The 22,758-nt window shown below is 41.9% G+C and overlaps 1 protein-coding gene across 1 annotated transcript in view; it reads right to left on the bottom strand.

The window, feature by feature from the left end:
* EAF1 (ELL associated factor 1) overlaps nucleotides 1-22,758 on the bottom strand; it is a 70,569-nt gene that overhangs the window by 8,077 nt on the left and 39,734 nt on the right. Inside the window, exons 4-5 of the mRNA XM_078663895.1 lie at nucleotides 22,191-22,357; nucleotides 10,061-10,288 (exon numbers count right to left, since the gene is read on the bottom strand). Coding sequence (XP_078520021.1) covers nucleotides 10,061-10,288; nucleotides 22,191-22,357 — 395 coding nt within the window. The remainder of the gene's footprint in view (nucleotides 1-10,060; nucleotides 10,289-22,190; nucleotides 22,358-22,758) is intronic.

The following is a 22,758-nucleotide window of genomic DNA, read 5'->3' as shown; positions in this document are numbered from 1 at the left end:
GATTGAAGAGCTAGAAAAAACTAAGCCAGCCTTGACCTCTGATGTTGTCACCGCTAATGATAACTTCAATAAGTAGATTCGGTACTCCCTAGATCGGCTGCTCCCTGAAAAACGGATGCAAATTGAAACAGGAAGCAACAGACAGGCATGGTTCTCCCCAACAGTTCAGGCCTTAAAGCAGACCTGTAAGAAGCTTGAGAGATCATGGAGGAAGGACTTCTCTGGAGATAAGAAGTTAAAATACAGAGAGGCGATAAAAGTATATAACGCTGAAATCAAACTAGCTCAGGTCGCCTACTATGAAGAAAAAATCTCAACAGCATCTAATTCCCCCCGCAAGATCTTTCGTATTGCAAAATGCACTGCTTAGAGTCCCCCTCTACCCAGTGACTCCTAATACCACAGGCTCACGCTGTGATGATCTAGCGGAGTTCTTTCTAGACAAAGTTAAATCAATCTTCACTTCCTTTCCCACAAACAAGGACTGCACTTTGAGCCCTAATACCCATGGTATTCAACTGTTCCTGGACACCATCCCTCTGATGGATCAATCGCTGTAGAGCGCATCTTGGTCCAGGTAAAAAGTGGCTCACCAAAAGACTCTGCCCCTTTAAAAATACTGAAACAGGCTGTAGGAGTTGTCTCCCCTGTTATTTTAGAGCTGATTAACGCCTCTTTCTCCTCGGGAGTGGTCGCTCCTTTATGGAAGGAAGCTATGGCTAAGGCACTCCTCAGAAAACCTAGCCTTGATCCAACTGTTCTGGGGAACTATCTCTTCTTCCCGGTATCAGTAAAATCGCAGTATAACACACTAACTCAGTGCTGTCTACATTCTTGGAGACCCACAACCTTCTCCATCCATCTCAGACAGCCTTTCGACCTTGTCAGGAAACAGAATTAGCCCTGTTGTCAGTTGTGGAAGAGTCTAAAAGGATTGTGGACTCCAGAGGCACCACTGTGGTAATTTTACTGGAACTCAGCGTTGCCTTCGACACGGTCAACCACCTTATCCTGGTACACAGACTCAGGAAACTGGGAATAACTGGAGTTGCTCTTGACTGGTTACAATCCTTCCTGAATAACAGATCCTTCCAGGTCTTTGACAACGAGGAGCCCTCCAAACAGTTGCCCCTGTGCTTTGGAGTCCCTCAAGGATCATCCTTGAGCCCCACCTTGTTTAATGCTTACATATGTTCGTTAGTAGAATCAGTTTCACCCTTTGGCGTACACATAGTGACCTCTGCTGACGACACACAACTGGGGTTGGGGCTCAGTAGAGCCAACAACTCCTCAGCCAAGCTTCGCTGCTGTCTGGAGGAAACGGCCAAATGGATGAACCTCTCCTTTCTGATACTGAATGGGGATAAAAGTGAGTTGATGATTTTAGGTAACTGATCTCCTCTGGATCTCAACCTAATATGGCCGACCTCCTTGGGCACCCGTCCCCACCCCCAAGACTCAGCTAAAAAGCCTGGGTGTTTGGCTGCACCATGACTTTAACTTCAGGACGCAGGCATGTAACTTAGCAGCTGTGTGCTATGGTATCTGAAATTGTTGTGAAAGATCCTTTCACTCCTTCCTTCTCAAGCAAAAAAAAACATGGTTCAGGCGTTGATTTTGTCCCGTTTGGATTATGAGAACACCCTTTACTTGGGTGCTCCCACCTCAACCTTATCCAAACTCCAGACCATTCAAAACTGGGCAGCCAGAATGCTTCTGGGTATCCCTAAATTCCAGTCAACAAAATCCACACTGAACTCTCTTCACTGGCTTCCTATCAGGGAGAGAGTCAAATTCAAAGCGATGTGTATTGACCACAAGTCCTTAGCAGGAAAGAGTCCCGCCATCAATTATCCCATCATTCAGCCCTGTCGGGCTAAAAGATGCCTCCGTTCAGATGACATGAATCTTGTCATTGTCCCCAAGATCAGCAAAGCCCGTAGTGGAGGCCGACGTTTTGCATTTAATGTCGCCAGGCTCTGGAGTACCCTTCCATTGTATTTTCGTAAGGAACCCAATCATCTGGCCTTCCATAAACTTTTAAAGACTTGGCTATTTCCTTAGTCTGGCTCTTTTGTTAGCTGTTTCTAGCGCTGGGATGCCTCTGGGTAGCCATGCGCTATATAAATGTCTGTTTCATTTAACTTAATTTCATTTCATATGCTAAAGTCGGTGTAGCCAGCCTAGGTGGGTGGGAATGTTTCGAGTTCCCCAATCTGACTGCCTCTGTGGGACTTTAATGGGAAGGTGAGTGCATTAGGAAGGCCAAGGAGGATGTATGCCGATAATCTAGGGATTTCTGTCTCAATATGTGTGTCTATGTCCTTAAGGACTTGCTACCCCTACGTAGTAAATTTCCAGCACTCCCATAATATGTGAAGTAGCATACCTATGGAATCGCATTGGCACCAGCAGTCTGGTGGAGTAGACGGGCTGTATTTATGTAGTCAACTAGGGGTGAGGTACCAGTACATAATGATTTTTGTGGCTGTTTCCACACCTGGGATATTGAGCGCTGGATCACTGAAATAATATCGACTACCAAAATATCGACTACCCAAAATATCGAGGAAAAAATATCTACAACCAAAATATCGAGTTTGTATGTACAAACAGGTAAGTACAAAAATATCGAGTACAAAATATCGTTTACAAAAATATAGTTGTAAAAAATATCGACTTTAATAAAAACAATGTTTAATTACATTAATATAAACAATTAATTACTAAAATATAATTAACAATACTTAAAATAACTTTTAATAATTAAATAATTAATGAAAGTAAAAAAATAATATTTTTTAAATCATATTTCTTAAAACATATATATATAGTAACAAAATTTAATTAAATAATAGCCAATATTATTAACGTACAAATACAAAAGAGTAAAAATTACTATTCCCACTGCAAAGAGTGCAACAGTGGATATATGACGTTACAACGCAACTTTTACAACGCACTACCATTACAACGTAAGTATTGGTAAGTATATAATAATTTTTTTTAATTTAAATTATTTAAAATTATTTAAATATAATTTAATTTAATTTAATTTCATTAAATTAAATTAATGTAAATTTAATGTTACTTTATTTTTACACTGTACCCCTGTACCCCAAAACTGACCCTGAACCCTAAAAAAACCCTTTACCCAAAAACTAAAAACTGACCCTGAACCCTAAAAATACCCCTTTACCCAAAAACCCAAAACTGACCCTGAACCCTAAAAATACCCCTTTACCCAAAAACTAAAAACTGACCCTGAACCCTAAAAATACCCCTTTACCCAAAAACTAAAAACTGAACCTGAACCCTAAAAATACCCCTTTACCCAAAAACTAAAAACTGACCCTGAACCCTAAAAATACCCCTTTACCCAAAAACTAAAAACTGACCCTGAACCCTAAAAATACCCCTTTACCCAAAAACTAAAAACTGACCCTGAACCCTAAAAATACCCCTTTACCCAAAAACTAAAAACTGACCCTGAACCCTAAAAATACCCCTTTACCCAAAAACTAAAAACTGAACCTGAACCCTAAAAATACCCCTTTACCCAAAAACTAAAAACTGACCCTGAACCCTAAAAATACCCCTTTACCCAAAAACTAAAAACTGACCCTGAACCCTAAAAATACCCCTTTACCCAAAAACTAAAAACTGACCCTGAACCCTAAAAATACCCCTTTAATTTAACATAATTAGCAATTAATCAATTAAATTTAATTAATTACCAATTACATTTTAATTAATTAACAAATATTATTTAATTACCAATTAATTAAATATGACTACCAATTAATACATTTACATATTTAATAAATAATAATTAAATTACTTCCCACCCTATTCCCCTATAAACCCACAACCCGCTACAGGAAATACATTATTTTAATTTACATAATTAGCAATTAATAAATTAAATTAATTACCAATTAAATTTTAAATAATTAACATATATTATTTAATTACCAATTAATTAATTATTACTACCAATTAATAAATTTACATATTTAATTAATTATAATTAAATTACTTCCCACCCTATTCCCCTATAAACCCACAACCCGCTACAGAATAAAATTACACAATAATTTTAAAAAAATCATTAATTAAAAATAATTATAACATAAAATGACACTTTTCACACATATTATAACATAAAAACACTATAAATAATTACATATTATATAAAAAACGATATTTTTTACTTTCTATATTATTTACAGTCGATATTACTTCACTTACCTTAAAAACGATATTTTGGCTGTCGATATTCTGTCCTGTCGATATTTTCTCCAAACGATATTTAAAACTCGATATTCTGTCCAAACGATATTTTGGAGTCGATATTATGTCTGTGCACCATTGAGCGCTATGTGTGGAGCACAGTAGTAGATGTCGTCCCATTCTTTCAGAGACGGTTTCCTTCCTATTTCTACCTCCCACTGCTGTTGACCCAGGGATTTCACGGTGGGGCATTCAGGGGCCAGTAGTTTATATAGATAGGTAATAAGGCGTGTGGCTGACGTGCTAGAAAGGAGCCAGCGTTCATTAGGGGTGAGGTGATGTTGTGCCCCTGGCTGGACAAAGGGCTGTAGCACCTAATGGCGTATTTGAGTGTAGTGCCAATGCACTTTTTCGGGATGATCGTGGTCTTGGCCGAGAGATTCGAACGGAATGGGACCTTTGGCATCAAAGAGAAGCCTCACTGAGCTACAACCTGCCTGGGTCCAGCAGTGGAACCCAGGGTCCGCCTGTTCCTTTTTAGAGGATGTGAAATACATTACCCACTGTGAACATGGAAATGGAGATTTTCTTGTTTTGTGTCATCAGTTAATTTTGGTAATGCCGATTGATAGGCAGCTTATTGCTTGATAAGTTAGTTTTGAGTACCTCAGTGCGATGCCCTATGTGCGACGGGTATGCCCAGAAGTGTGTCCCCTCCTCACTGTGCCATTGTAAAAAGTTACTTCCCTGCAGCAAAGGTTTTTCTTGTAGATACTCTATCACACTGTCTACCTAAAGATTTCTCAACTGTGGAATAATTCCTGGTGTCACACTGGATCCGGAAACGTCAAAGGTCTAAATGTGCTGCTAGGGGGAGCTGACTTTGTATTGACGTCAGAAGTGACATCAGATGATGACACCAAAGCGATATAGCACTCACCTTGGCTCAACAATGTACGTTTCCATTTATTTTTTCCCTGCTTTCAAGGCATGCGGATGTACTAGCATCGACAATGAGTAGTGCAGTACTAAACTTCAATTGGAATTTTATTCATCCGGAGGTGGCTAGTGTATCCATCAAAAAGATTGTTAGTGAAGGAAAGTAACTTTTTCTTCTGGTGGATACCTGCATATTTCTAACCTGTAGAATCGATTTCCCAGCAGTACCCTTCTTCAGAGGAGGGAGGGTAGTTAGATGGCTTATTGGGGAAGACGCAACACAGATCTAGTAAAGTGGCTATCCCTATGAATTTCGGAATCCAGGCAGTAGTACTTAGCAAAAGTGCATGGGGAGGACTACGTAGCTGCCTTGCAGATTTCTGCAATTGGAACAAATCTAGCAAGGGTGGAGGATGATGATTTGGATGTTAAGGAATGCGCCTTGATTCCTTTAGAGGGTCCTACTTGGCAAGAACATATTAGGCCTTGATACACAGAATAATCCATCCTGTTGGCATCTGATTACAGACTGCTTTACCCTTCTTGGAACCACATTTTCCAATGAACAGCATGACCAGTAATATAAAGGAAGCCAGCAGACCTAGCAGGCAGCAGAACTTCAGGACTGGAACTAGTGCTCCTCCCAAAAGGATGTGGCCATCTCTTGAATATCGGGGAATCTCTGAGGAGGAGGGAAGGCGCAGAAAAGGATATTTTCCAGAACTGACCATAAGAACTGGAGGTACTGGGATGGCTCGTGGTGAGATTTGCACCTCTTGATTGACAACCTAGGTCAAACAATAACGAGACTGATTATTTAAGATGATGTGTCACCATCTTCGGCGACCCGGCTTTGATCAGCCAGTCGTCCAGGTACGGGAAGATGGAAAATCCCTAGCTTCTAAGATTGGCTGCAACCATCGCATTCACCAAGGTGAAGACTCGAGGTGCCGATGTCAAACCAAACTCGAGGGTGGCAAACTGGTAATGCGGATAACCCATGAGAAAATGCAAGAGCTTACAATGGGACCACAGGACCGGGATGTGAAAAGGCCTGTCCTGCAGGTTGAGTGACGCCATCCATTCTTTCGCTTCCAATGCCTATAAGACCTGAGCTAGGGTCACAATCAGAAATTTCTTTCTGGGGAAAAAATTCAAGTCCCCAGAATCAGATGTAAGATCAGATGTAGACCTCCATCATTCTTGAAAGAAATAACATTCCTAATAAGAAGCAAAATAACATGCCAATCTCATGCTCTGGAACTAACTCAATAGCCGCATTAGGAGAACTGCTTCCACCTCTTGCTGCAAAATGAAAAGGTGAACTGCTGAAAGGGAAGAGGGTGGAGGAGAAAAGGGGGAAGGGGCCAGTGAAGTCTGAAGGAAGGGTAGTTTGGAGTAATGGCCTTATAGGCTGGTAGAAAGGAAGATTGGGCCATGTCCCATAATAGTGTGTACCAAGCCAGAAGACAGGTGGCATTCAACAACTTTAATACCATACTGCCAGTTGAAAATATTTTATTTTCCTATGCCTCCATTCGTTTAGATTCCTTGTCGGAGAAAACTGAACTGAAGGTAACCGCAACTTGCTCTGAGCAGCAGTAAGCTTGTATGACCAAACTCTCTAGCGATGGATACGTACAGACAAGGGAAGACCTCCTTGTGTGGGCCGTAGCGCCACCAATCTGTTTACTGCTGGTGAAGAGGTATGCTTTTCTCAGTTTGCCACGACTGGCTAAAGTACGGGATCATTGAAGGGGGGCAGGGGTTCTGAGCTGTGTGCTAAAGAAAGAAAAACAAGGGTGTTAAATTATACTTCCACCACGGAAAGCTGTAGATTTAGCACTTCAGCAGCCTGCTTAACCACAGAGTGGAAGGTCAGGACTTCTGGGGTTAAGGTCCCAGAGGGAAGTTCTATTTCCATTTCTGGAGAGGTGTTCATACTACTGGTCAAGGAGAGGCCTGCCAGCTCATGAAGCTGTTCTCTCTCTCTGCATCATCCACATAAGCATATTATGATGGGTTGATGGGATCTGAATAAAATACACCATGAATTCTCTGCCGATATTCCTCTTCTTCTAAAAGCCTGTGAGCATCCCTGCTATACCTGTTTTGAGGCAAGGGCTTCAAGCACAGGGGAGGTGGTGCTGAGTCTGGTGCCGGAGGAGATCACTGCAGCGGTGCCAGGGGTTTCTTTGGTGGGGTTGACCGCAGCACTGATGGCTGTGAAGTGATGTATTTCGGTTTTAGGGTAAAGGTAACATGTACAGCACAAGCTCTGTGGGCCCGGCGTTGAATGGTGCTGGCATCGCAGGGCCTGTGGGTGTGACAGATGGAGCTCTGGTCCTGGCATTGATGGAGAACATGGCGTTGATAGAGGCTGCTGGGTCTGAACCCAGCACAGAGAATTTAGGATATTATAGAGCCAGTGCCAGGTAGTCCAAGAATACTTTGGGTTGGCACTGGTGACGATCCAGGCAGCTCCAGGACTGGGTCCAGCTCAGGTAATGGCAGAAGTACGCTCAGAGGAGAATCAGTTGCCTCAACAGCAATCAACTCCAGTCCCAAGAATGAAGAGCCTGCAGGAGAAGGCAAACGTCAGGGTGATGTGCTTCCATCTCTTACCTGATAAATGCAAGGAAGGTGATGTGGAGCACGGCCTCAAACGACGGCCACGCTCTGCCTGTCATTGTGGGCCTGAGTCATGAAAAACTTGGCCTCCCGCTCTCTGACTGCCTTGGGATGCATGCTAAGGCATGAGTTGCAGGACCTGGAGGCGTGGTCCATCCTCGGGCACCAAAGGCAGATGGAGTGGATAGAGTGGGGGCCATTAAAGGACATCTGTTCCTCACAAACCCACAGGGCTTGAAGCTGGAATGCTTTTTAGGAGACACCGTACTGTACTACAACAAAAGACAAAATTCTTTTTTGTGAGAAAAACTCACAACTGTTTGGAGAGAGCAAGCTCTGGATCCATATTGAAGACGTGGAAAAAAATAAATCTGACGTCATTGAGGTGGAGTTGGCCCTATTTTGCTGCGTGTCATCCTCAGATGCTACTTCTAGCATCGAGATGAACCGGAGCTCCCTATCAGAGCCTTGAGAGCTTTACATTTTCCTGATCCAATCTGACGCCTGGGATTATTCTACAGCGGAGGAAACTGCAGGTAGAAGTATACATCAGATGTCTCAAGCTACACCAGACTGTAGAGGCTCAAATAGGGCAAAGCCAGTCTTGAGTTGCTTGTGTTCGCATTCTGAGGGAGTCTGGCGTGGCAGTTCAGGTTGGACTGTTCCTGTTGGAGTAGGACTGTGGATGCCTGATCACTGTTAGAGGTGGCATGGTGGACCAAGGACGAAGGACTGGAATGCAAATAATTAACTGTGGCTGAGATTAATTTGAGCATTACACCCTTTAGTTTTTAATGTGTCCTTCACTGTCACACCCTATGTGCGACAGTCATGCCCCAGCGTGGATCCCATATTTCCTGTGCCATAGTAATCAACAACTGAATGTAGAGGCCCTAATAGGCTGAAACTGGCCTTGTGTTGTTTGTGCAGCATTAGGACTAATTTGCATATGACTGGTTCCTGTCTGAGATGGCAGTGTGGGCTGGAATGCAGGCCAGTGTGAATACCAGTGGCTAAGATTAATTCATGCAATTTATCTATCACTTTTCTGTGTACGTTGATACAGTTTCATAGCCATGCTACAACACAACAGAGGGCTGGAAGTAGCTGAACGCTTAGCTTGGGTAGTCACTTGTCATGCAGGTTCTCCTAGAGATGGTTTTGTTGGTATCTGGAAGCTGTCCCTCCTCTAACTATGTCTACTTTCTTGTCTTTTACGTTGTTGCATGTCTCCTATTTCTGTCTTGCATAAACAAAAAAAAAGGGTTGAAGTGGGTCTTGGACAGGAGGCCTGCTGAATTTAGTTTGTTTGATGATTTGTGGGACTGTATTAATGTTGTGTTTTCATAGCGGGCCTGTTTTCCCCTACTTGTCCTTTCCATAAAAACATATCAAACTAAAACCTTGTTCTCGTGATTTCATCCAGCTCTGCATCTTATTCACGAACCATTCCACAAGTGACATTTAGACAAGTCATGCCTGAATGACCTATGGCCGCATCCTTTTCACTTTGTGGGGTACCCTGCTCATAGAATGTTTCAAAAGAGCACAGAAGTCCTTTATATGATTTGTGGATTGAGGGTATTTGAAATTGGGCACTATGTGAATGAGAAGGCTAGACACAGAACTGGTGATGGCAGCAAAGGCTTTCTCACATTGACACAGCCTTTTCTGGGAGGTAACTCAGATTTCAGAACCATTCATATTGAAGGAACCCTATACAGAGAGAAATAACACACTTGAGATATGCCATTGAATAAAAACAACAATTTGATTCTTCCCCAGAAAACCGCTATGTCAACTTGTCTGCCACAGATGTGCAAGCGTTTGGATATTTCTGTCATCTTGTGTTGCATCCACAAAAGTACCAAATGTTAATAATAACTTTGCGGGAGTCAACAGAGGAAGTCTATGTAATCAACAGCACCCTGGGAATTTCTTTGGATTAGCTGCTGACTACAGTTAGTTTATCTGCTCCAAAGCAGTAAAAAGGCTTTTTCACTAAATCCAATACACTTCGACTATCTATTGACCTTTAAAGGGGTTCCTTCCTTTAAATAAAAAAAACTGAAATCTATACCCCTTTTGCCCCACGCTCAACTCTTCATTGTCAGGGTAGACTAACTTGTAAAAAGTGATTGATTTATTATCACTCAGTAAAATGTTGCAGGCCCCCCTTTGTCTACCTGTACTAGAAAAAAAGGTAAATTAAATACAGTTATTATATAAAGAAGAGAGGCTATCTTGCAATACTCACTGAGAGTATTAATCAGCTGATTGCTTTCTTGCTGCCGTCCGGTTCCGTTGGAAGCAGGAGCACGGCTGCTGTGCTGACCTCGGTAGGGTGGACGCTGAGAAGGTGAGGTATGGGTATCCTCTTCTCCCGCACTGCTCGAGTTCTCGTCATCACTCACTGGTGGGGACCCTGAGGCTGAAGAGCCACTGCTACTCATCTGTTCGATGATGTCCACCTCTGCCCTCAGCTCTGAAATGCAAGGACATATTCATGATTAAAACTGTGTTTTCATCCAAATGTGAGCTATGAGAACGAGAAAGATAAGCTGCTCTCATTGTTAAATGCAATAATTTGATCCCATACAAGTGTAAAATAGCAACCATTTGATTAGTGACTGGGTAGTGCAGTCTGCAGAGACAGATAGTTGCACAGCAAGCTATTCACGCCTCAAAGTGCAACACTGTAGGTGGTTACAGACGGCAAACAATTGTCAAATTACATATAATGGCAAAATATAACACAGAATAGGCTCTTTGTTCATTGTGCTTATTGAACCTGATGTTGAGTTGAAAGACTATTCACTTCACCCAATGCCAGTATAACAGTAGTAGATTATATATATACAATTTTACAGAGCTAATGAGTGATTTCCAATGCATCACCATGGGATGAGGAGGGGGGCTGAGGGAATTAAAACAGCCTTGGAAACTGCAGAACCATCTCTTTCAAATAGACTTTCCAAAAATCTCCATCTTCACTACAAAGTTAAACATTTGTCGTTTGGTGACAAGATGATGATGCTACAGTGAATGGATAAATGCAGGAAGGAGAGACAGATTGTGGTGCCAGTAGCTGTTCTGCTGCCCTCCCACATGAATATGTTTACTTCTGTTTCTAAATAAATACTGGTGCAGTGTATCTGATCTCATAGAGCGTCATCTTTTGAAAAGTGCCAACAAGTGAATTGACCTAAGAGTGCACCTTTGCATTGAATGCGCTATTCAAATTGGAAGCACTAACCATCTGTAGACTTTAAAAGGCATAAGTGTTCTGAGCCCTATCTGCAACTACCTGTGAGAGGGACATGAACAGTGCTGCTGGTGAGTGATGAAAGGTGGAGACGTCATGCTTTATCACACAGAAGTGGGCATGCTACATTTGTTCCTCATAATGCTGAGAAAGCTACATTGCTGATTTTAATTGCCAAGTGAAGTGGATAATGTGGTGATGTGTGGAATAACAGCATGGCACTATATGTCCTTTTCCTGCTCTGGTGAAGTTGGCAATTGCGAGAAGGCCAAGATAGGCATAGTATGGCTGCAGTCATCACCGAACAGCCAATAATTAATCTGGCAAAAATCAGCTAGTGAACTGAACTGGTGCTTCTTAATCAGTAGTTATACAGTTACTGCTAGTAATAAGGTGGTAGAAGCAATGGATAACATTATCAATTTATCGCCCAAAAAGAAAGTAGGGAAAAAAAGGAACTTTAAAATTGAGAAAGGCAAAAATATACTAGCCATTTTACAAATACCCTCCAGCATCAGAATCACATAAGTTATATCTGGTGAATGTTTGGATTGACCACCATGTGGCCGCCTTACATATCTCACCATCAAGAATGTACCTTAAGCATGGAAGTGGTTCTTTACTTCAGATGAAATGGGCCAGATGGGCTGATAAGTATTCTGACAGCTACAGAAAATCGACACCGTCCCCCGCATCAGGAGAGCGACCACCGGCGGCAGATCATTCTCCTACCTCGCCGCCAAGTCCTGGAACACCCTCCCCATCCTACTACGGCAAACCGAAGACCTACTAACCTTCAGGAGGCTACTCAAGACCTGGCTGTTCATTAGTAGCAGCCCCTCCCCCCCAACCCCCAGCGCCTTGAGACCCTCACGGGTGAGTAGCGCGCTTTACAAATGTATTGATTGATTGAATGATTAAGTAATAGCTGCAGTGCAGGATGCAGGCATGCAGCTTCTCATATGGACACCAGTGCTCCTTGGTTATCATGCAATGGCACAATATTTTTTGTGAAACTAATGGGAGACTATGCAGGTGTGCCTGGACCTGGGCAGGCTTCTCTGACTTCCTAAATGCATGTTTGTGAATGCCGAATTCCATCTCTGGCAGAACAGATCAGGTCCTCTAAATGCAAAGTAATACAAGTCCTTGTCACCTTCAATAGCAGCATCCGCAGCAGAGCTTCTTCATCTGTGCTCGTGATGTAACCCTAAACACCTAGAAGGGAGATAGCCAAGAATTCAGCATTTGGTAGTATTACTTCTGTACAAGGGCATTTAGAGCTATGTGCAACACACGGTATGCTGCAGGACTCAGCTTATATTCAGTCCTGTGGCAGTTGGTACAAATCTGTCAGTCACATTTAAAGTTTGCCCCAAACAGACATCCACTCTGAGTGTATTTTGCTTTTAGTGGGTCACAGAGTCAAGGCAACCGATGTCAGGTGAAAAGTCCCTTTCAGTTTGCTGTTTGCTTCCAAGCTCCTTTTATTAGCAATGGAGGGATTGAGCAGGCAGCCCATCTTCTCTGTAGGAGGTGTGCATTCTTGGTCCTGCTGTCTGCTGTTCCTTTGTTCAGCTGTTCCGCTTGCTAAGTGATTGACTGACCTGCAGGAACTGGTTTGATCCAGATCCAGCAGATCCTGAATAGCCTGTTGCTTCTTCTTTCTCCAAAAGCCAAAAAGCAGGGCAAATCTGATGAGTTGCACAAAAGCAATACTGAAGAAGGGGATGCAGCACCACTGGCTACCACTATTGACCACATATAGCCAAGAAAGATTCGGCGCAGCTACCCAACTCTCAGTTACACTTCACATTTAATTGGGGAATGAGGTTGGCAAGTCATTATGTACTACAAATATTTACCAGTGAGAACCAGTAGGTAATCTGCCCAATGAGGTTCAAGTAAAAGGGCCTTTGACCCACTAATTAAATCAGCTAGCCGTAACTGTTTATAGTGTTATAGCCTTGTCATGGAGGCAGTAGACACCCAAGCCAAAAGAAATACCAGTCTGGGTGGACTCCCATCACTCAACGGATAATAAGACTTTGAGAGCTTTCTTAAACCAAATTTAGTTGAAGGAAGAGAAGGAAAGAGAAAGGGGTGGTCAGCGATGTGCTTGTTGTGGCATACTATAAAGTCAATGAGAACACAGTTGCTGTTTCTCACCCCTCTCCTGGCTGATGTGATAGCAACTTCCAGGATATGTGCTGAAGTTCGGCAATAGTTCAAAGAGAGATTCATCACCTTTGAAAGAACTATAATAAAACTCCCAGGGAGGAAAATGTTTAGATGGCAGGGATAGTGAAGAAAGAATGCTGAATATGAATGCACTTTTACAGAAAAAAAGTGATTGCCTAGTTTAGCTAAATGACAAAACTAAAACAATAACGTCTCTTCTGAGAATAACCTTGGATGTAGATTCTTTAATAGACACCAAATGCAGAACGTTTTTTACTCGAACCCTCAGTCTCTCTTTTCAGAAGGGCTCTTGCTCTCCTCAGGAATAGCCATACACTCTAGAAGGTATCTTGTCCTCCAGGGAGTAGCTGTACACCCCAGAAGGTCTCATGTTCCTTTCAGGGATAGGCATACCAGCTAGAAGGTCTCTTATTATCTTCAGGAATAGCCATATCCTCTAGAACATTTCTTGGTCTCCTCTGGAACAGATATGCTCTCTAGAGGATCTCTTGCACTCCTCAGGAATGTATTGTATACTTAATTAAAACATTACAGTCCAGGGGCAAAGCCAGGAGACTCTTCTGCGCAGGCATTCGCGTTCAAGGTATGCTGCGCTGTGCCAGACTGCATGGATATTCATCAGTTCTAGGCTCCTCTCAATTGTGGAAAATATGGATCTGACAAAGCGCAAATATCCTGGATATTTCCTTTCAGGCTAAATAGTTTGCTGTTTTAAAGTGCAAAGTGGATGTGCAACCATTCTCAGAGTGATATTACTAATGTGACGCTGTAGAACCTCATCATTGTTTCTTTGTCCTAGAGGGCCTGCACCTTTCTGGATCAGCTGGCAAATAGTAAAGCACCTTGGCAGATGGAAATTTTGGGCTAAGCATTCTCACACACGTGTTTCCATTTTGTACAAAACTGAGTACTCAAATGGTCTCAAATGATACCTGCCACTGCTAAAGATGGTTTGAAATGTCTCCTCTCACTTACGCGCTTGTGAGAGGGAGGAGGTGGTGCAAATCGTTTTTTTTATTACTGCAGTATTTCATGCACCTGCAAAGGGATGGGATCCTCCGCTTCCTCAATTCTGGTCTTTCATCTTCTGAAAGAGATTTCTGATTTTGGTTCTGTTGTTGTTTGCAAAGCTGGAAAGACTACTAAAAAGTGGATGTGGAATATCTTGCGATGCTCTAACCATCCATCTCTGGTTCTGCGCCTGACTTGTTGGTGGCGTCAATGGTAAAAGAATGGATTTTCCCTATAAATCTGTCATTAACAGAATTACCACAGGAATATATAAAGCTGGCTGAATTACTGTTGATAAGCTGGAAGTAGTTTGTTTGTGGTAATTCTGCTCATGGCAGATTTACCATTACAACTTTGAACTTATTTTCACTGATCATGCAGAACTCGTGAGGATGTTTTGTCATTATGACGTGTTTTGAATTCAGCACATTTAACAGACTGCTGGTTTACGTTATAGCCGCTCTCTGCAGTTTTAGGAGACTGTAGAGAGTTAGGTATCAATTACATTGAGCTTTTCTTGTGAGCTTGAATGTCTTGATTGTTTTAATTGGCTATGTACAGCAACATTCTAAAATGATTATGTATAATATTGGGACTACAGAGTATGTATTTGCATTGAATGGTTCTCTTATTGTTTCATTTACAGTGGCCCCTGAGGAAGGGACCAGATGTCCCGAAATGCATCGGGCCAACAACCATCAATCGTCGTTAACCATGTGTCTGTGTTAACAAATCTGATGTTATGTTATGTATTTTCATGAATTAGCGATGTGTGCTTAAGGAGAGTCATGAAGTAATGACTTAATTCTACATCATACAAGTAAGTAATTATTTGATGGAATAATCTATGACGATCGAAATAACAACATTTACATTGTTGAAAAACAAATGATTATTTGCATTTGTGTTCATTTATATGCAGAAGTTTAATCCATTTTGAAAAAAAATTGTGTAATCAGTTTGATTAAGATAATCACTGCAGTGCTCTCGGTTTGGTCCAGACAGTGTGTGTCTTGTACCTATTCTATCTGATGACAGATTTACCATGTATGCCAGATCCTGGGTAATTTAAAATGACAGTGAAATTCTCAGTAATATCCAGAGGCTTCATCATGGCCAGCTCGTCATCGTTATGTGATTCAAACAGAAAGACTCCAGATATGAATGCTAAGTCATACGTCTGGCTTTTGGTTTGTAAGAGAAAGCCAGCATGATCGTCCTACAGTCGAGCTACTACGGAATCTGCTGGAAATAAATCTGCAGCATCCTTGACTGAGCTTAATTGAGTGGAACTTAAACTTCCCTCATGAACCACCTTATTGAAATTTGGCTGAAGGTGCCCAGGAAATATTCAGCTATGTTTTCTAATGATTCCCACATGGCTTGTCATGCCTTCCTATCAGAGGGGAGAGACAAGCCAATCCTGAGGTCAGTAGAAAACATATTCCTTCCTATGCAATCTATAGGATGACTCACTCACCTTTCTGGAGGAGCAGCTGAAGAAGAAGCTGCCACGTTTTTATGTTTTTCACTGCAGAGACAATTGGAGTCTCTGAAACAGAGTCCTGGTGCAAAACAGGGGTCTGAAGTCAGAAATTCTGTATTTGTTCCTTCCGTTTTGCAATGTTCCTTTGTAGATGGATGAACGGGTCACAAAGGTTTTCTATTCACTTTAAGAGACCAGGGCCCAGAGCATGCAGGGATCTGAAACGTTAAGTGCCATAATGAGGTCTCTTGGTAAGGTGCTGCACTAAACGTCACAGCCTTGAAATAAAGCCCTTGAATTTTGAAAGAGCGTTGTAAAACTAAAACTGTCAGCAAAGGGAGAGCCCAAAATGTAGAGATGACCGGTGAAGCATCTTTGTATGAGTAGGATAGATCTTTTAGATGCATTATTAAAGGAAAAGCTCTGCCTTGAGAACTTCTACTCTTGTCTGAAATCTTCTTTACGTGCCCACAGACAAACAACAGAAAATGTCAATCTGAGGCATTTGAAAGTGTAACTGAACCTCATTTAGTTGAAGCTGTTTGCATTTAGCATTTGTTGAGGAGCAAAACCGGGCCTTTCTGTGCTGAGAATGTTTGTATTGTGGTTCCAGTGGATGTACTGCAAGGACCAGCACCCTCAGCTGTCAATTTCAGTGGAGGTCTGAGCCTAAGCATTGAATGTCTCAAATGGTGCAGTTAACATCGAAGTGATCACAGATGTAGTCCTTGAGTTCCACGCCTTCTACCGCAAGACAGAAGTGAAAATGAGACACAATGCAGAGTGTGACACAGGAGAAATCCTCAAAAAATTGATGTTGACTAGAGCGTTAATCATGCCTACCTCACACAAGGATGTAAGCAAAAACTTCAGCCTGGGAAGGACAATGGGAAAGGTCATTCACACATTTTTAGGAGGCCTGGCATACAGTAATCACCAGAGAAAATTCGGGATGCCTAACAGGGAACCTCTTTGTGGCCTCAAGGCTGTTTCCCTTATTTTGCATTAGCCTCCAACACAATATGTATTAGCCCCAAGCACACTGTTTCACAGAAAGGTTGTCTGGAAGCAGGGCCGGACTGGCCGTTGCGGGCACCGGGCATTTCCCCGGTGGGCTGGAGGGGTGGGGACCGGTTTTGTGGCCCCAGGGGGCCGCTTTTCTTACGGTTTTGTAGCAGCGCTGCAAAATTGGCCCTCTGTAAGAAAAGCGGGAGCAGTGCCTAGCCCCTCTCCTCCCGTTACCAGGGCCAGTGGAGAAGCAACCTGCCAGGGCTGGTTGCTGATCTCAGTCCGGCCTTGTCTGGAAGACAGAACATTCAAAGTGCAGGATCAGCACTACTAGACATATCAAGCTGACCAGAACCAGCATGGTGAACGAAGGCAGAAGAGAAAACAGGCCTAAGGAGAGAAAAACTAGATTTCTTCTGGAAAAAAGTTTTAGAAAGAGAAAACATCCCTAAAATACATCACGTGACACCCAAAAACCTGTTTACAGAATCAAAATTTAGAAACAAAGTATTGTGAGGCTTAAAAGCAGTATTCAGAGAGCTTTAATCCACAAATAGAATAGTTTTCCAATTGTGTAATCTGTTGTCAGAACAGTATGTTGTGGGTTCCATGTCTATGTCCCTTAAAGTGTTCCTTGTATTCCTCAAATTAGGTCTACCTGTCTTTAGGTTTTCCTATATTGTGCTTATATTTTAAAATGCAGCCTGTAAAGTATTGTTAAAATGCTCTATGAAGGTTTAATAATTCTTATAAGATGTAAACTGATGGTTTAAAACAAAAAGGTTTGAAACTACATAAGTTATCCTGTTTAAAGGCAATATATACAATAACAAGTCTTTTTTATAATGGAAGCTATATGTTAGCTTGTGGTATAATTATATAATACTAGTTTCCGCAGTATAAAACATCTTAATCTTAAATTTAGATATTTACAAAGAATAATTACCAAAACATAACCCATATTCATTCCGCAATAACTTTCTTTGGTGCCTTGCTGCGTCATGACATGGGTGCCCACATTATGAAAAGGATTACAAAAGTATTTATTCACAGCTATGCAAATAACCAAAGACAGCCTGCTGTCTATATTTTTTTGATTCACTGTTCTATAACTTCTGCCGCGTGTTTGTTTTTATGATGACAGCGTGCCTAAGAAACGCTGCACACTAGTTCTTGTAGTAGTAGTAGTAGTAGTAGTGCCTCAGGAGAAAACTACTACACTTCCTTGACAAATAAAAGAAGCGTTTTTCATAGTTGCTAGAAGATCTGCATTATATAAAGAAACAATGTGCTCAATCGGTGCAGGACTAGATCAGCTAACAGATTGACCATGTTAGGAAGTACTTGGTGGGGGTTCTTCTTATTCGTTGCTATTCAATTACTGTGCTGTAAATGGTTGTTGCAGTGGCACTGCGATGAAAGGCAAAAAGGTGCATTCCCTGCGGAACAATTTAATGAAAAATGCCACTTTTGGAATGTAGGAAAAGTTTAATGAAACGTGACAAACCGACGTGTGCAGGATTTCAGGCACAGGGTTGTGGTTAGCTTTCATTCTGGTTAATAATATATGTACATGCCAGTTCACACCTCATTGGCTTACTGCATGAAAAATTTTATTGCACTCTCTGCACTCATCTTTTAGGTATAGCAGGCAGCTTTAGCTGTCTTCCCAGAATCCTGTTTTCCAAAAACGTCAAAACAAAAATACATACATACAGGGGTTTTGTGTAAGCTCTCTTCATTCATTGGTCTGTTCAAGTGTCATTCATGTTTTGCGTCTGCTCACCACACACACAAAAGGGGGCAATGGGGCTGCCCACTTCATCCATAGGCTGTATTGCACTGTCAGTGATTGAATTTACCAGATAACGTGCACCGTCGCCTGATAAAAGCCGTACACTTCAGTGCCTGGTATGCCTGGGAAGCAAGGTCACTCTTTTATTTTTATATTCCTGCCATTTTTTTGGCATATCACATGTCCCTGTAAACCAGCATTTTAAAAAACAATGTATGTTTCCCATGGCCAGGCCTATTGGTTTTGCCAGTACTCATTTTGCTATGCAGTTTGTCACTATGCATTTAGTCCCAACTAACACGTTGCCTTCTCCCCTCAGATTAGAGTCTAGAAACAAACTAATATTTATTTTGAGACGTTAGGGTTTCCAGACGCTTTTCATCACCTACCACACTTTTTTCTCATTCAGAGAAAAACTCACATTCAAAGTAATAACAATTAAAAAAAGTTAAAAAATGTATTTGATTGTGTAAATATGAACACCTTCTCCCTCTATTCTCTATTTCCTCTGTCACTAGTTAATAAAGTCCTGCTATCCCCTTGATACTGGGGATCTTTCAGTGCAAGGTCTACCACTTTCTTGATAGGCAGATGTACCCAACTTGAACCAACAGAGGAGTATAAACCACATACAGGGGTTAATGTACAGGGCGATCAGATGACCCAACATTCACCAGTCATGAGCCCATTAGAGGTAGATGAACTTCATCTCATCCAAAAGGTTTGCCTCAAGCAAAACAAATCTCAGTAAGCAACAGTAAGACATGTGGGAGAAAACTCGGTTTAGTGGCTAAACCGCTGCCCTTAGAATCTTAATGCGCTTTGCTAGTTAGTGAAACACGATTCTTGATAATGTGCAAATCACATTATCTTTCTTTGCCTTCAACTGTAAATGAGTTCTATGAAAATACTGCCCAATATATAGGTTTTACCATTGCATACTAGGTTTCCTTTTCTTGACAATGTCCTTAGAACAACACCTTGTGTAAGATGCTCCTGCTGGAGTAAAACATTTGACTACATTTGAAATACCTGCAATTTTGCAGGAACTATAACTACTTCTATCCTCCTCAGGATCATAAATAATTTTAAGTTTATGTAAAATACAGATCTGGCTAAATATTCCTTCTAGACTTAGCAAGTAATGCAGCAAATAAGTGATAGGTGGAAACGTCACAATGCTTAACGTCTGAAATCCTCAAACAAGGAGACTTCAGAGTCTCGAGTGGGAAAGAAATGTGACATGGATCGTCCAACGCGTTAATTCACGTTGAAAAGACATGAGAAGCAAATATGAATTAGTAACAGAGCCGGGGCATTCAGAAAGTGCGGTGGACACAGACTGTCAAGCTTTTAGACGTGTACTGAGTGCTTTGAGGAAATTATAGATGAAAGTTGTAAATGTCACTGTCTAAGACATTTCACTGCATTACAAGGAGCATCAAGTGAAATTCATGGCTGTAAAACTGCACATTATGTTATTTCCTCTCCATATACTTACTAAGTCTGTAGGTAAAACCTGGAACAAGTTAGTACCCTTTGGCTTAGGGTTTACTGAACAGCAGCTCCTGTTGGTTGGGATGGGGGTGGAAACCACCCTTAGTTTATAGATCTTAAAAGTGGACAAATTAAATGAGTTGACTGAGGACTCACCAATGGCAAGATGCCACATAAGTGCGTGATTGGGGCTTGGGAGAGTGATTCTAGGGCAGTCGTGTCATTTCTCGTCCCTCTTCCTCATATCCGACATTCACGAGTGGACTGCCTGTGTGAATGTGTGTGGCAGTGGCCCAGGGCTAGGCAACAGACGCTGGCTGCTCTTCAGTCCTCGCTGAACTCGTATAACAGCTCTAGGTCAAATCACTGCAGCCCAGAAGGTCAGGTTGTTGGGTAGGGAGTGATGTATGGTAAAATAGAATAAAGTGTGCCGTCCAAATGCAAATGTATGTCCACTGAACTGCTATATGCTGGTTTAAGAGCAATACTTTTTAATGTATTACTGAGAGTTACACCATTAAATGACAGCTAGTTAAAGCAATAGCTCAGGAAGACCGAGGCAAGACCCTACTTGTGTATTATTATTTAATGACTTCATTACATCTAACACACAGCTAGAGCTGTTTCTGCCAGACCTAAAAAGCATTGTCTTACCAAACAAGTGGCGGGAGGCTGAAGGCATACAGGGGCAATGTTGTGTTTTGTAACCCTACTCTTATAAAACTACACATCATAACAAACTTTGCATTGTTTATACAACAAACACAGAGCGAATGGTCACACTGATGACAATGTTCAGCTCTATGTCACTAACAATATATTATACCAATCACTTCCACACACTTAACTCACACTAAACATATACACATCAGCAGAGATCCAAAGGCAATTTTATGATCTGCAACACTAATACAATAGTAATTCACAAAGCCAAGGCCACAAGGCACAAATACTAACCCACACACAGCACACACTAAATTCTAACCAGGCATAGGGTGTGCTGCTACCTGAGGATGGCTACACTGAATTGACTCTGAGTGTGCACACTGCACACACTCACACACAAACAAGTTTTCACTTGAGCACATGTGCATACAACATTTATCCGAGCTCGGCGGAGATGGGTAGGTGATCCCACGCGGACACGGGCTGATTGAGCTAAATCTGAAGGCTTAACCCCGATGTACTGACCCGCCGACCACTCATGTGGCTCTTAGCCCTTAACCCTTAGGCATAGGACTTTCCACCGAGGTAAAATATACCCACACCACATACATGACACTGGCATGTTTTTGAATTTCTTTACTTTATAGTTTTCACTTTTTAAGGTCCTGATGAATCGCAGGATATTTTCCCAATTGCGAGAAACATGTTGACCAGTTGTTGTTTTTCTTAGCTCGACATGGGTCACTCTACCTAACGAGGTGACACCAAGCGAGCTTGTTTTCACGATTTTAATTGTAGTAGGGGGACCACCAGAATAAAATAGTTTCCGGCACCCCTTGCTGCATTTTAACTATCACACCAGGCTCACTTGTCTTCCCGCCCACACACCCACACTTCACCATAGGGCAGTTGGATACAAAAGATCTCCGCTAAAGTGCCCCTCTTTGAGGTGTGCCCGTCGGGGATTGCACCGCCCCCCCGACGAGGAGCAACCGCCGATGATGAAGCATGACATCCTTCGGGGTGTGTGAGGCAAATACATCCAACAAAATGGATGCCCACAGGTGTTATATTTACACCTCCGGTCAGGCCAGCCTTTTCCTAGTCCTTTCTTTAACTTCCCACTTGTTGTAGGAACAGTTCAGTACCTCCTTTGTTGAATACTAATCACGGACACATGCTGTAACTGGACCTTCCACTCTTAAAAGTGGTAACTAGTGTCCGTTGATCTATTGATCACCCTCCCTCCTTTTGATAAACATACAACATTTACATCACAAATGAGCCACCTTACCACCTACACATACAATCAGCCACCACTTGCAGCACACCAACTCTACAGGATCAGATTCTGGTTTTCACAAACCATATGTCTGGGGTGCATCCCACGTTCTAAATGGTCATAAAGATAATAGACCATATCAGTGGTATAGCTGCTGCCAGTAACATAGCGTTACCTCTTTTTATGTCATCCAGCTGGGGTTCTGGTGAAGGATTATCTTTCATGGGGGATGTTTTCGGCCCAACAGGCTGCTTTGAAGGTGCTTTCAGCTGGGAGGATGGTGGTGTGGGTCGAGTGGACTGTTGCTCTATTCGCGCCTGTATCTTGCTGCTGCCTTCTGCTCTAGAAATCAAAATAATACGAAGTTAATTGGCTTTTGACTTGTCCAGGTATCTTTACATTCATGAACACTTTTTACAAGCACATTTTATCTCCCTCTAGACAAGTGCTTAACAGTTGACTGCAAAATGCATAATACTTTTGTGAGGCTGCCTATCTATAAAATGAAGCATTGACCGGTGAGGACCGATGGGAACTAAGATTTAATATAAGCTTTTGAAAAGAGGGAGAAGGTGTGGGTAGTGAGACCTTTAAGTCGGTATCTGACCTTGTGTCTAAAAATATTTCAAACACTGAAAAAATAATCTTCGAAATAAGATCTACGTTATGGTAATTATAGCAGTTATAAATAATAACAGTATTTAGCTATATTACCCTAATATGACAAAAACAATAAATTACCG

Source organism: Lissotriton helveticus, chromosome 10, assembly GCF_964261635.1.
Source record: "Lissotriton helveticus chromosome 10, aLisHel1.1, whole genome shotgun sequence".
NCBI classification, from domain to species: Eukaryota; Metazoa; Chordata; class Amphibia; order Caudata; family Salamandridae; genus Lissotriton; species Lissotriton helveticus.
Note: the sequence above shows the minus strand (reverse complement) of the source record. Positions and strands in the feature narration are given on the sequence as shown.